Genomic DNA, 13,331 nt, shown 5'->3' on the forward strand with positions numbered 1-13,331 from the left:
GTTTACACTGATACTCAAGAGATCAGAAAAAAACCCACAAAAACAGAGAAGGTAGGCTGTGGGTTTTTTGTGGGTGTTTTTTTTGTTGTGGGTTTGTTGGTTTTTTTTAAAGTTACAAATATATTAGCTTTATTTATTTTCAATCTCTCAATCTTACAGTAGAGATTTCCTATAAAACAATGTAGCAGACCAGATAAATAACCAGAAAAGCTGTCTGGAGTCTCACACTAACACATAAAAGATACTACCTTTAACCACACCACTCCCACAGAATGCCCTGCTTAGTAGGGAAAGTTGTATTTCCAGTCCCTTCACCTGCTGTACCACTTTAACTGAGCAATAAATTCAACTTCCAAAACTTTTATTTCAGCATATGCATTTGTAAGCTGCCTTTACTTAAATTGGGACCAGTTCTGTTTAACATCTTTGTTGAAGATATGGACAGTGGGATTGAGTGTATCCTCAGCAAGTTTGCTGATGATACCAAGCTGTGTGGTGTGGTTGACACCCTAGACAGAGGGAAGAAATGCCATCCAGAGGGACCTTGACAGGCTGGAGAGGTGGGCCAATGCCAACCTTATGAAGTTCAACAAGGGCAAGTGCAAGGTCCTGCACCTGGGTCGGCACAACCCCAGGCACAAATACAGGCTGGGGGAAGAATGGCTGGAGAGCAGTCCTGAGGAGAAGGACTTGGGGGTGGTAGTAGATGAGAAGCTTGACATGAGCCGCCAGTGTGCACTGGAGCCCAGAGAGCAACTGCATCCTGGGCTGCATCAAAAGAAGTGTGGCCAGCAGGGCCAGGGAGGTGATTCTGCCCCTCTACTCTGCTCTGGCTAGACCCCACCTGGAATACTGTGTACAGTTCTGGTGCCCTCAGAAGAGGAAAGGCATGGGGCTGTTGGAGAGGGTCCAGAGAAAGGTCACCAAGATGATCAAAGCGTTGGCGCACCTCTGTGACAAAAACAGGCTAAGGGGGTTGGGGCTGTTCAGCCTAGAGAAGAGAAGGCTCCAGGGAGACCTTATAGCAGCCTTCCAGTACTTGAAAGGGGCCTACAGGAAAGCTGGGGAGGGGCTTTTCATCAGAGAAGATAGCAACAGGGCAAGGGGCAATGGTTTTAAACAGAGAGGGGAGATTTATGTTATTAGGAAAAAATTCTTCACTATAAGGGTGGTGAGGAACTGGAATGGGTTGCCCAGGGAGGTTGTTGATGCCCCATCCCTGGAGGTTTTTAAGGCCAGGTTGTATGAGGTTTTGTGCAACCTGATCTAGTGATAGGGATCCCTGCTCATGGCAGGGGGGGTTGGAACTTGATGATCTTTAAGGTTCCTTCCAACATTAATGATTCTATGATAAATGCAACTTTTAAAATATAGTATCATGATCAATAATAAGGAAAGTATTTTAGGAACATGTATCACTTTGGAGCTGTTCACTACACAAAAATTGTGTTAAGTTGCAGCCATCTCTGAAATTCAATGTAAATTCAGTGTTGTCATTTTACATTCTGGCATTTTTCTTTGCTACATGCTAACTTTTGTTTGAAAATGCACCTTACCAAATGCCTATAAGATGAATTGTTGTAGCATCTTTTGGATTCAGTTCAATGGCTCTCTAGTAAGGGGAAGAAAAACCACAAATGTTAAAAGTTGTTCTGCCACATTTGGATTAAAATACATTTAAAAATGTGTACTCTTTATTCTACTTTTAATTAAAACAGATCAATGGTCTGTAAAATTTCAAGGTGGTATGGTATTTAGTCAGTGCACAGCTGAATTAGCTAATCTCCAAAAAACTACAGACACCAACAGATTCTTAAGCACTTTGGTTTAGTAGGTCATTAAGAGTTTCACACAAGACTTGGCATGTTCAGATTTGTATATAATTAGTAGCCCTTTACCTTCTCCTGTATTTGTCCTTCACTGCTACACAATCCACATTTAAAAGGGTGGCCACACATCCATTTCTCAATGACACAGTTACATTTTTTCTAGTTCTAAGAGGTGTCACAAGCACTTGGCCACTTCAAGACTCTCTTCTATAGGGACTGTGTTTACTGCAGGAGATAACTGGTACCCCTTGTTGCTGGGGCATTCAAGACTGTCACAATAATCCCCAAAAAAGTGTCACCAGGAGATCTGAATAGAAGTATATTTGCAAATTTTTACCAAAAAATAGTTCACAGCTCTCACACAATCTCACACATATTGGATGCACTAGTGCTGTCACATGCAAAAAACCTGTTATATTACCTGAAAGTGCTCTTTGATAATAATGGCATTTCCAATTTTAGTCTTTATTCCCTCAAAATCTCCAACATCACTGAGGCAAATTCCATACCACTGTAATTCAAAGAACAAAAATAAAGCATTTAATAAAGCACTATAGCTATTAATAGTAAATAAAAAACCCTCACACAAGCTGTAAGAGCTGCCACCACCATTAACAACAAAAAGCAAGAAGTATTAGTTATTAACAGTTCAGGCAGCATCAGAGCAACCTGCTGGTCTGCATGCATAAGGGAATTAATGTCCTCTTCTTATCCAAAATGCCAACACAACTGACTACACTTTGTTAGCTTTCTGCCTACGAGAGAAGCAGCACAAAACAAAGAGCAGAACAAAGCTAGAGCCTGAAGTATTTGCAGTGAAACTCTAGAGCTACTATTGTGTACAGAAAGAGCATGGTGAATGTGGGGCATGTACAACACTTTTAAGACTACATCAGAGAAGGATGAACTGATGACATCAGCTGTAATCAACTTGATCAGTCACCTCTTTCCATGGTCCTGCACACACTTAACCAGTTCTTGTTTCCTGTGTACAGGAAATTTATCTGCAAGTGTTTGAACTCTGGCCCTCCAAAAAAGTTAGGGAGAATTAGAAATCTCACTCATTATCAACTAAAAAATTATGCTAAGGTTTGCTGAAACAATACAATGGCATTTGTTCCAATTTCTATTGGCAGAAGTTAAAGAGCAAGATTTCAGTTATTTTGCTTGGCTCACCTTGTGCGCTGCCGAATTTGATTCATTTTTTTCAAGTGCCTTTTTTGCACACTCAAAGGCTTCATATGTCAGTTTTCTTTTGTCCTCTGCAGAGGTACTACTAAGCTGAGCCAGATCTCGTGATGCCCGTGCCAGCCGCCATAACAACTCTGCATCGTCACTAGTTAGGAACAGAAACATTTTTGAAGCAACAGTGGTTACAAAGCAAGCACAAGTCCTACATCAGTCTCTCAATGTGTATCTCAAGTGGGTGATAAAACAACAGCGTATCATCTGTCATTCAACCCCAAGGTAGCAAACAACACAGGAAAGTCCTCCCCTATAATCTGCCTGATGGTAACCTACATTCTGCCATTTTGGTCCATGAAGCAAATTTATCTTTGGGAAAGGACTTTTGTTTTCTCAAAACAAGATGTCGATTTTTAAAAACCCAACAGTGTCACACCAGGAATGTTTAAAATACTCAGCATTTTTTTTTCCCCTGTAATTGTACCTAAATAATGAAATTCTTCCTAGGGCAACAGTGGGGAAAAAAAAAAAATTAGCCATACCACCATGACAAAAACCTGCACATTTATATATTTATCTATATCACTATATCAGATGGTATGTGGCACATTATAGTCAAAGATAAGGGATTTTAAATTTTATTATTTTGTTAGCATATTGTTTTGAAACACTGCTTGTACTTCATTGTAAGTTTACGTAATGACCATCTTAGTTTTGGCTTACTATTTTAATAGAGACTTAAATATTTAAGTTTAAGAAGTCTTTCAGAGGTTCTGGCAAACTGGCTATAATACTTCCTCTCTCCAGGGTGCCCCATTCCCCCCACCCAACAGGAATATGAAATCCAAAACTACCAGAAACTAGATATATTAAATTTTTTTGCTAAATTCACAGTCTCAATAAAAGCCAGTTTTCTTATCTGGAGTAAAACTAAGTCACTGTTCACAGCAGAAAAGTCCTGCTCTAATTAACACAGTAAAAGACAACTAGCAGACTAATTTTTCAGCCAAGTCATAAAAATGTTAAATATTGCTAACGGAATCATTACTCCTTGCAGAATAATTAGTATTGCTATACACCTAGTAGCAAGCTTACACCTTGCTTATGACATGGTGACTCTTACAGGCTAGGACCTTAACTTCCCAGGCTTTATAAAACCCAAACAAAAAAAACACCTGAAAACTACTGAAAACAACTGAACAGTTGATTTCCTCCAGAAATGTTCTAGGAGTGAGATGCCTTGTCTCCTTGTCTCCTTGAAAGACTCTTCAGTTTGCAATGCATTTTGTGCTCCTCCCTTAAACAGCTTGTCCCAGTTCACTTATCAATCATGTTTTGTGCAGTTAAGACATAACTACATGAGTAAGGAGCTTTTTTTGGTCCAGACTCAAATCCTAACATGAGACAAAATGAAAACAGAAAAAACAGCTGGTCAGCAATGAAAAAGAATGAAACAGTGACTCTCATAAATTTTCAATACCTGAATTCTAGGTACTTTGATCATTTAATTACATGTAGACACATGAGTTTTTGCACTATATCTTAAAAGGTTCTTAGAGTAACAAAACAAACAACCAAAAAACCTTCCTTTGCAGGACTGAAAAACTTGAGTGTTACCCCTCACCTTCTACTGTACCAGTCCTTTCTTAGTTCATTTTTCCATCAGGAGGAAAATGATCAAGAGTCCTTCTTTTCTACTTGTATTAGGATGAAAGCAAGGTTCTCCAACATACCACAATGAGAACATTAGTTGAAAAACTGATACAGAAGAGCACAGAAAAGAGGCATGGTAATGTCTCAGTGCAATCAAGTACCTAGTTTTATGCTGAACCAGCAACCAATACAGCTTTTCAGTTTCTCCACTCCCATACAGGTAGTCTGCTTGCTCTAGAACTTCTTCCACTGAAGAAGGAATTCAAATTGTGGAAACAGAAAAACAAATTACATGTCATTAGGACATTATAACATAAACAAAACATTTTAGTGTAAGACAACCTAGCTGAAACTCAAAGAACAAACTATGCAGTTACTTTTTAGGCCATCATTCCAAACAGCTTATTTGCATGGCAGGATTGGATAAGCTACATTTCCAATAAAAAACTAGGAAGAGAAACAGTGCTGAATATATGCCTCTTTTATGAAAACAGAAAGCAGCTTCCAGCAATGGAGCTTTGGATGCTTAATGGATTTAACATTCAAAAACATCTTTCTCAATGCATTAGAAGCAATGTGTTTGCTTCTTTGTGAAAATGACAGTAAAGGAAAAAAAATAAAGTATGAGAACTATGACCAGGAGGACAAGTGCAGTAGAGACCTGAGAGTAAAAACAGCATATACAGAATTTAATCATGGATTTAAATCTCATAATATTTTTCATGAAATTTTTTTCTTTAATTATTTTTCCTTCTCAGTATGGTTCCATAGTTTTGCCAGAGTATGACTGGAGATTGTGTGGGTCCCACTGTCTTACTCAGCAAGTTAAAATTAAACATTGCTTGAAGGTTTTCTGATGGAAGTCGTTAAGATTTTCACAAAGCCAACTTCAAGTAACACAGTTTATCTACTGAAAACTGTGTGTTCAAGATACCAAAAGCAAAAATAAAGAATGCAATAGCTTATGTATCCAGCACATAAAATAGCATTCCAGAAATATAAAATACTATTCAATACAGGATTCTAGCCTGAAAACAGTTGGAATTAGGAGGAAAAACACTCAAATGGAAGCAGATAGATAATTCTACCAAAGTACATAACTGTACAAGAGAAGAATAAACTCAGAGTTTACTCTTCTGCCAACATTAAAACATGAAAAAAACCACCTTTTAAGTGAAAATCCTTGTCTAATTTCTTACAGAACTTTCAGCTATGCTTATCATCTCTTTGGTATTACTCCTGTGTCTATGATCAAACTTCTAAGTCAAAACGTAAGCTCTACCTTCTCCCCTTCTTCAAATCTAATTGTGTTTATAAGTTCTTTTCAAGTTATCTACATAATATGACAGTGATGTTTCACAGCAACAGTTTTACTTAAGAGAAGAAAAAAAAACTTTCCAGGCTACTAAACACAAAAGCCTCCTCTTCAGTCTAAAAAGATCCTAGAATATAAATCTGTGAAGATTACGAGAGCATTCTGGATAATTTTTAACTCCACCATCTCTAAATGCATACTATCAACCATTTCAAAGATAAGATAATGGTCAATGTGGACTTTGGATTTTAGTGTTCAAAATGAGATTAATGGTACATCTTCTGTATTACCTTTAGTGAACTGATGTGTTCTTCTTGAGACTTCCTGAACACTACCAACATAGCTAATGACTAAATGCTTAGAACTCAAACTTCTGAATACATTTCCCAACAGGTATTTTATATAAGTTATTAGACTTTTTTTCTTTAAGAGTATTTTTCAGGTGTTTCTTTTTTTACTCTTTATTTTCACTACACCTACTACTTGTCTTGCAGAGAAAGCACAGTAACATTGCTCTTCCTGACAATGTAAATGCCAGATTCAAGTGAGCACTAAAGGTAACTATGTAGTGTTACTTATGTTCCTGATGGGAAACTTTCTTACATTTGTACTAAGTAGCTATCTTAAATCTATTCACTGAACATCCTTCTATTACAGCAAATGAAATTGTTTCTTACCCATTCTGAAGGCTATTGTCTGAATTTTTATTTCTATAAACATCTAAGATGTTCATCTCCCTGAGACAGAGAGAATCAGGTTATCTAAACTGACTACTATCTAACCTACACAGTCAACACACATTTCAGTTAGGCTCATTCTCCATTCACTTAGGCTTACTCTCAAACCCCCTTAATTTACCACGTGATAGACAAGTTCTAGGTCTGCAACAATATCCCTTTTCAAGATAATGTTAATTTTCTTCCAATAGTGAGACTATCTTTATTCAGATCTTAAAAAGGACATTTATCACTTGTTCTATTTGTTTCTAGTAGGTAAAGTTAGGCTTTTCTGCCCCTTTTTCAGTGTGGCAATACATGACATTTATCACTTTTGTCTTAAATGCAATCTCAGTGCTCCTTAACTAGAATAAATGGAATTGCATGGTGTTCATACTGAAAATCTGAACTAAGATTTGCAGAAATTAAGGTTTGGTCTGCATTCCTAACTGAACCATATTTTTCTCAGTAAGCTTTTTAAAGCTTGGGCAACAAGTTAGGTGTCATAACCCTGTTCATGTGTTGTATCCTAAACAGGATGAGCCCTGCTTACTTAAAGACTTGTTAAAACTGCTACAAGGTTACCTTGAACCAATTCCAAAGCATCCTGCCATGGAAACGCACTGCATGCAGCCTTAATGGGGAAAACCAAAAGTATTGCACAATTTTCCTATATAATTTTAGCACTAAAAACGTTTCAAAATTTGAAAACATTACCTTTGAAACTTGCATGAACCTCAGCAAAGCCAGAAATCAGCTTGTGAACTTCATAAACGAAAAAGGACCCTGTTGAGAGCACAAGCCCCCTTTGAAGGCTTTTTCTAAGCACCTGCATGGGATCATTTAGATATGTATTAATACACATAGTTGCTCCGAGTTTAAGTTTTACTCGTTTCTAGCACCATTTACATTTCAGATTTCCAGCAAAAACTTCCAAAAATTAAAAACCCCCTTCAAACCAGAGCAACACATCATCAGGAGGGCACTGTAAGTGCTTTCAAAAGGGGCTCAACATTACGCTTTAACACATTAACAGCCTGAGAATAAACCACAAACATGGAGCAAACACACGGTAAGAAGCATGCCGCGACGCCAGAGCCTGCACAGCCGCTCCCTCCCGCCGGGCTCCCGGGGCAGCCAGCGGGGGCCACACACGCACCACAAGACGCTGGAGGCGGCTGCGCCCGCCGCCCCCCAGAGCCGCAACCCGGCTACCTCGCTCCCGCCGGCCCCGCGGCGGGCACCGGGCCGTCCCCGGCCCCACGGACCGCACGTCGCGCCTCCCGCCTCCCGCCGGAGCAGCCTCCCCAGGCAGGAGGGCCCGGGGCGGAAGGGCCGCGCCAGCGCCAGCACCGCCATCACACCCGCCATCGACACCGAGCGCCGCCGCCAGCGCCGCCCCCCGCCTGCGGAGGAACCGGTCCGTCCCTGAGCCGGCCCGGGCGACGGGGAAACAAGGGTGACGGCCGCCGGTTCCGCCTGCCAACCCGCCGCCGCTCCGTGCCCCGGACACTGCGCAACCTCGGCCCCCGGGCCACGCCCGGACCCCGCCAGGTCACTGGCCCGGGGGGGGTGTGAGGGAGCGCGGGGCCCGCGCATGCGCTCCTGGCCCGCGGCAGCCCCGGGGCGGGGCGCGCCCGGTTGGCGTGGGCGTGGCCGCGGCGCGTGCCAGAGCTGCGCGGCCTGCGCTGGCCCCGGCAGGTGAGGGGCGGCGGTGCGCGGTGCGGTGCGCGGTGCGGTGCGCGGTGCGCCGCTGCTCGGGGCGGGACTGGGCGCTGTCCGCGGGCGAGGCAGAGTGCTGGGGGGGCATCCCCGTGCCTCAGGGGTGAGTCCTTCGGCCGCGCAGGGCGTGCGCTGGCCCCTTTGCCGCGTCGTTTGCTTCCCCCTCGGCGCAGGGAGGGCGAGTTAGTCCCTTCCGCGCGTTGTCCCTTCTAGCTGCTGCCTGCCTGAGGCGCCTCACTGCCTCGGGCAGGCGGTGGCCTCCTACAGCGGGAGGCTGGGGCTGGGAGGCAGGGCTGGGCCAGGCCTGCTCGGGCTGGGCTGGAGCAGCCCTGGCTGCAGGCGGCGGTTCGCAGCTGTCCTCGTCATCTCCTCTTATGAAACTTCCCCTCAGGTGGCTGGTGTTTCCTGCTCCCAGGGACAGACACGAACTTCTGCAGAGCTCGAGATATCAGCCGTCTGATTCGCCGTCCCTCAGGTAGTGAAGCTGAAGTTAGAGTTGTTCACCAGAACATTTCAGTCCTGGCTGCCTGGCTCCCTGTGGCGGTGGAACTCCACTTTGAAATGCGCCCTCACCTTTCGGAAAGGGAACTGTCAGAAGTAATCGTACCTAAAAAACCAAACATGCTGTTCTTTCTGAGCTGCTGTTAACGTGGGTTGTTGGTTTTTCTTTCCTCATTGTGCTTGAATTCTAGATAGAAGACAAACCTTAGCTGACATGTATGTTGTTATAATTTACTCTAACACTAGGGAAAAGTTAAAACGTGAAAGCTCTTTGCTTTTCCTTCCATCCTCATCTCTTTGAAGTACATAAAGTATTCTCAAGGTAATATGAAACACTGCCTCCAGAGCTTAGGTTTGTTTTCTTGGGAGTTTTATGCTCCTAAATGTTCAAGTTAAAAGATGTTTCTGTGTTGGTACAAAGAAGTTTGTATAGTAAAAGTATTTAGAGTGAAACTTAATCTCACAGTATTAATTATTTTTCAATTGAAGTTTTATGTTTTAACTTTATATGTGTATAATCACAGAGGTAAGATTTTTCAAAGGCCATGCAGAACACTAATAAGCATTAGAAATAAAAAAAAGTGAGCAAGAAAGATGTGTAGAGGAGCAAGGAGAACATGACAGAGATCTTTTTCTTTTCTGTTATGGTGTTAGGGAGAATACAGTGTGTTTCCAACAAATATGTTGCTGTTAAATATGTCAGACTTAATCTATACAAATTCATCATATGTGACTGCTAGACTAATTTTAGTTTAGTTGCTGAAAGCAAAAGTTTGATTCTTATACGTTGAAGCCATCATTAAATGTCGTCTGCTACATTTCTAGAGTAGCAGTTCTGTACCACAGTGTTTTTACAGCCTTATGTCCAAAATAAAAAAAGTTTCTCCAGAATTTAAGGCTAGAAGGAAGCCATATTAACTGTTGTACAAACACCACCAGAGATACTTCTTTTCGGGGTAATAAAACTAAAATATCAACTCCACAGGTAGATTAAATGTTAGTACCTGAGTTGGAGTTGGTGTCGTTACCATGGTTTCCCTTAGGAAATACCTTTAGGGACAAAATTAAGCCATAAGATATGTTTTTTTGTCTTCCTTATGTATTCTGTTTATTTTTCAGTGAAAAAAAAAAAAAAGTGCTTTTCCAACATAAGTAATACAGAATCAAGTTAGTATTTGTGGGTATTATATTCTGTTAAACCCAACAAAGTTACTTCTGGTTTTGGATCAATTAGGCTAAAATTAATAATGGCCCCTTCTAGCATCACATTTGAAGTTGTGGTGTGGCTTGTGGAAATAATTAGATGGAAAATAGAATTACAGTGCTCTTCATTGTTCCATCACTACCCCTTGTTCTGATGGGGGACTTCAACTTCCCAGGTGTCTGCTGAAAATACAGTACAGCAGAGAGAGAACAGTCCTGGAGGTTCCTGGAGTGCATGGAAGATAGCTGCCAGCCACAGCTGGTGAGGGAGCCAACCAGGGAGGGTGCCCTTCTGGACTAGCTACTTGTGAACAGAGAAGGATTTGTGGGGGAGTTAACAGATGGAGGAAGTCTAGGGCATAGTGACCGTGAGCTTAAGAGTTTTCAGTTCTTGGAGAAGTAAGGAGGGGGGTCAGTAAAACTGTCACCTTGGACTTCCAGAGGGCAGACTTTGATCTGTTCAGGAGTCTGACTGGCAAAGTTCCTTGCGAGAATGTCATGAAGGGTAAAGGGAGTCCAAGAAGGCTGGACATACTTCAAGAAGAAAGTCTTAGATGCCCAGGAGCAGGCAGTCCCTATGTGCCAAAAGATGAGCCATTGGGGAAGAAGACCAGCCTGGCTGAATAGAAAGATTTGGTTGGAGGTCAGGAAAGAGAGTTTGTGGCTTCTGGAAGAGAGGACAGGCCTCTCACGTGGAATACAGAGATGTAGTAAGGCAATGCAGGAAGAAAATTAGAAGCACCGAAGCCCGACTTGAACTCAGTTTGGCTGCTGCTGTAGAGACAATAAAAAATCTTCCTATAAAATACATTATTAACAAAAGGAGGACTAGGGAGAATCTCCCTCCTTTATTGGATGCAGTGGGAAACATGGTGACAAAGGATAAGGAAAACACTGAAGTGCTAGATGCTACCTTTATCTCAGTCTTTAGCAGTCAAACGAGTTGTTCCCTAGACACCCAGTCCCTTGAGCTGGAAAACAGGGAAGTGGGGCAGAATGAGGTCTTCATAATCCAAGAGGAAATGGTCAGTGACCTGCTACACCACCTAAACATCCCTAAGTCTGTGGGGCCGCATGAGTTACACCCAAGAGTACTGAAGGAGTTGGTGGTTGCACTCACCAAGCCTCTTTCCATCATTTACCAGCAGACCTGGCTAACTGGGGAGGTCCCAGTGGACTGGAGGGTAGCAAATATGGTACTCGTGCTCTAGAAAAGCTGAAAGGAGGATCCAGGGAACTACAGACCTGGCAGTCTGACCTTGGTGCCAGGGAAGGTCATGGAGCAGATCATCTTGAGTGCCACTAGAGAACAACTAGGTGATCCAGTCCAGTCAGCACAGGTTTATTAAAGGAAGGTCCTGCTTGATGAACCTGATCTCTTTCTATGACAAGATGACCCACTGGATTGCTGAGGGAAAGGCTTTGGGTGTTGTCTACCTGGACTTCCATAAAGCTTTTGACACTGCATTGTGATGAAAAAACTGGCTGCTCATGGCTTGGATGGGCATCTGCTCTGCTGAGTAAAACACTGGCTGGATAGCCGGGCCCAGAGAGTGGTGGTGAATGGAGTTAAATCCAGCTGGTGGCCAGTCACAAATGGTGTTCCTCAGGGCTTAGTGTTGGAACCATTTATTTTTAACATCTTTATCAACGATCTTGATGAGGAGATAGAATGCACCCTCAGCAAGTTTGCAGATGACACCAAGTTGGGAGGGAGTGTTGATCTGCCTGAGGGTTGGGAGGCTCTACAGGAGGACCTGAACAGACTAGATCAATGGGCTGCGGTCAGTTGTATGAAGTTCAACAAGGCCAAGTGCCAGGTCCTGCACTTGGGACACAACAACCCCAGGCAATGCTGCAGGTTTGGGGAAGAGTGGCTGGAAAGTTGTCCAGCAGAAAGGGACCTGGGGGTGTTGATTGACAGGTGGCTGAATATGAGCCAGCAGTGTGCCCAGATGGCCAAGAAGGCCAATGGCATCCTGGCCTTTATTAGGAATAGTGTGGCAAGCAGGACCAGGGAGGTGATAAATCATCTGTACTTGGCATTAATGCAGCCATGTCTCGAATACTGTGTCCAGTTTTGGGCACCTCAGTAGAAAAAAGACATCAAGGTGCTGGAGCATGTCCAAAGAAGGGCAGTGAAGCTGGTGAAGGGCCCTGAGGACAAGTCTCATGAGGAGCATCTGAGGGAACTGGGGCTGTTTAGTATGAAGAAAAGGAGGCTGATGTGAGACCTCATTGCCCTCTACAACTACCTGAAAGGACATTGTAAAGAGGTAGGTGCTGGTCTCTTCTCACAAGTAATTGGTGATAGAACAAGAGGAAATGGTCTCAAGCTGTTCCAGGGGAGGTTTAGACTAGACATTAGAAAGAACTTTTTCACTGAAGGATTGTCAGGCATTGGAACAGACTGCCCAGGGAGGTGGTTGAGTCACCGTCCCTGGATGTATTTAGAAGTTGTCTAGATGTGGTGCTTGGGAATATGGCTTAGTGCTAGACTTGGTAGAGTAGTGTTAGTGGTTGGACTAGATGACCTTGAAGGTCTTTTCCAACCTTAATGATTCCGTGATTCTATGTTTGATTTCTTTGTCTTTAATACTGCTTAAGATGAGATGCTTATGCTCAGAGATCTTAAAATGGAACTATTAAGCGTTTGAAAGATTTCTGAATGCAGGAGTCTGGGGCTGGGTTTCTGGTTCTGAGCTTCTGGCTTGGGTCTGAGCATTAAGACTTTAAGAGTCTTAATGATCTGGATTGCTTGATTCGTACTTTATTCTGTGGTTCAAAGAGGATGGTACCCCGTAGATCCTTCCCATCCTGTAGCTGGATCGAGTGCACTCAGTGTTTTATCCAAGGCATAGTTTGGAGCCAGATGGATTAGTTCTAGTGGTGTCAACTAGCTTCTGGTGCTTTTCAGATCCAGGAGGGTTATTACAGTGTCCTCATCGAAGGTGATTAACATGTGCAATAATCTGGTGGTTCCAGGAAGTAGTATGAGTGCTGTGTGCCTGTGTTGAAAGCAACTGCCTGTGTATACAGATCGTGTATGAGGCTTTCAGGCACAGTGAATGCGAATTACAAGTAGCTGCTATGTTACAGAACTGAAAGGGAGCTCCTGGTTTGCCTATAGGAAGATTTGAAGTGCATGTGGGCTATAGTAAGGGGTAGTTTTGTGATTGTCAGTTTGCAAGTTAGCGTTATTGTTTA

The 13,331-nt window shown here is 42.7% G+C and overlaps 2 protein-coding genes across 26 annotated transcripts in view; one reads left to right on the plus strand and one right to left on the minus strand.

The window, feature by feature from the left end:
* RMDN1 (regulator of microtubule dynamics 1) overlaps positions 1-8,255 on the minus strand; it is a 50,078-nt gene extending 41,823 nt beyond the window's left edge. For 4 of the 11 annotated variants that reach the window (XR_007888596.1, XM_051610437.1, XM_051610438.1 and 1 more), the window contains exons 1-6: positions 7,914-8,250; positions 7,416-7,527; positions 4,829-4,916; positions 3,006-3,165; positions 2,251-2,340; positions 1,557-1,612 (exon numbers count right to left, since the gene is read on the minus strand). Coding sequence is in view for 10 of the 11 variants with exons in the window: in XM_051610437.1 (XP_051466397.1) it covers positions 1,557-1,612; positions 2,251-2,340; positions 3,006-3,165; positions 4,829-4,916; positions 7,416-7,527; positions 7,914-8,069 (662 nt within the window). In the remaining variant the exon portion in view is untranslated. Of the gene's footprint in view, positions 1-1,556; positions 1,613-2,250; positions 2,341-3,005; positions 3,166-4,828; positions 4,917-7,415; positions 7,528-7,913 lie in introns of all 11 variants that reach the window. The other 7 variants (XM_051610435.1, XM_051610433.1, XM_051610434.1 and 4 more) reach the window with 4 other exon arrangements.
* A 56-nt stretch (positions 8,256-8,311) lies between these two features.
* CPNE3 (copine 3) overlaps positions 8,312-13,331 on the plus strand; it is a 121,168-nt gene continuing 116,148 nt past the window's right edge. For 12 of the 15 annotated variants that reach the window (XR_007888588.1, XR_007888589.1, XR_007888591.1 and 9 more), the window contains exons 1-2: positions 8,312-8,399; positions 8,812-8,895. The gene's annotated coding sequence lies outside the window, so the exon portion shown is untranslated. The other 3 variants (XM_051610425.1, XM_051610427.1, XM_051610426.1) reach the window with 2 other exon arrangements.

Source organism: Apus apus, chromosome 2, assembly GCF_020740795.1.
Source record: "Apus apus isolate bApuApu2 chromosome 2, bApuApu2.pri.cur, whole genome shotgun sequence".
Classification (NCBI taxonomy): Eukaryota; Metazoa; Chordata; class Aves; order Apodiformes; family Apodidae; genus Apus; species Apus apus.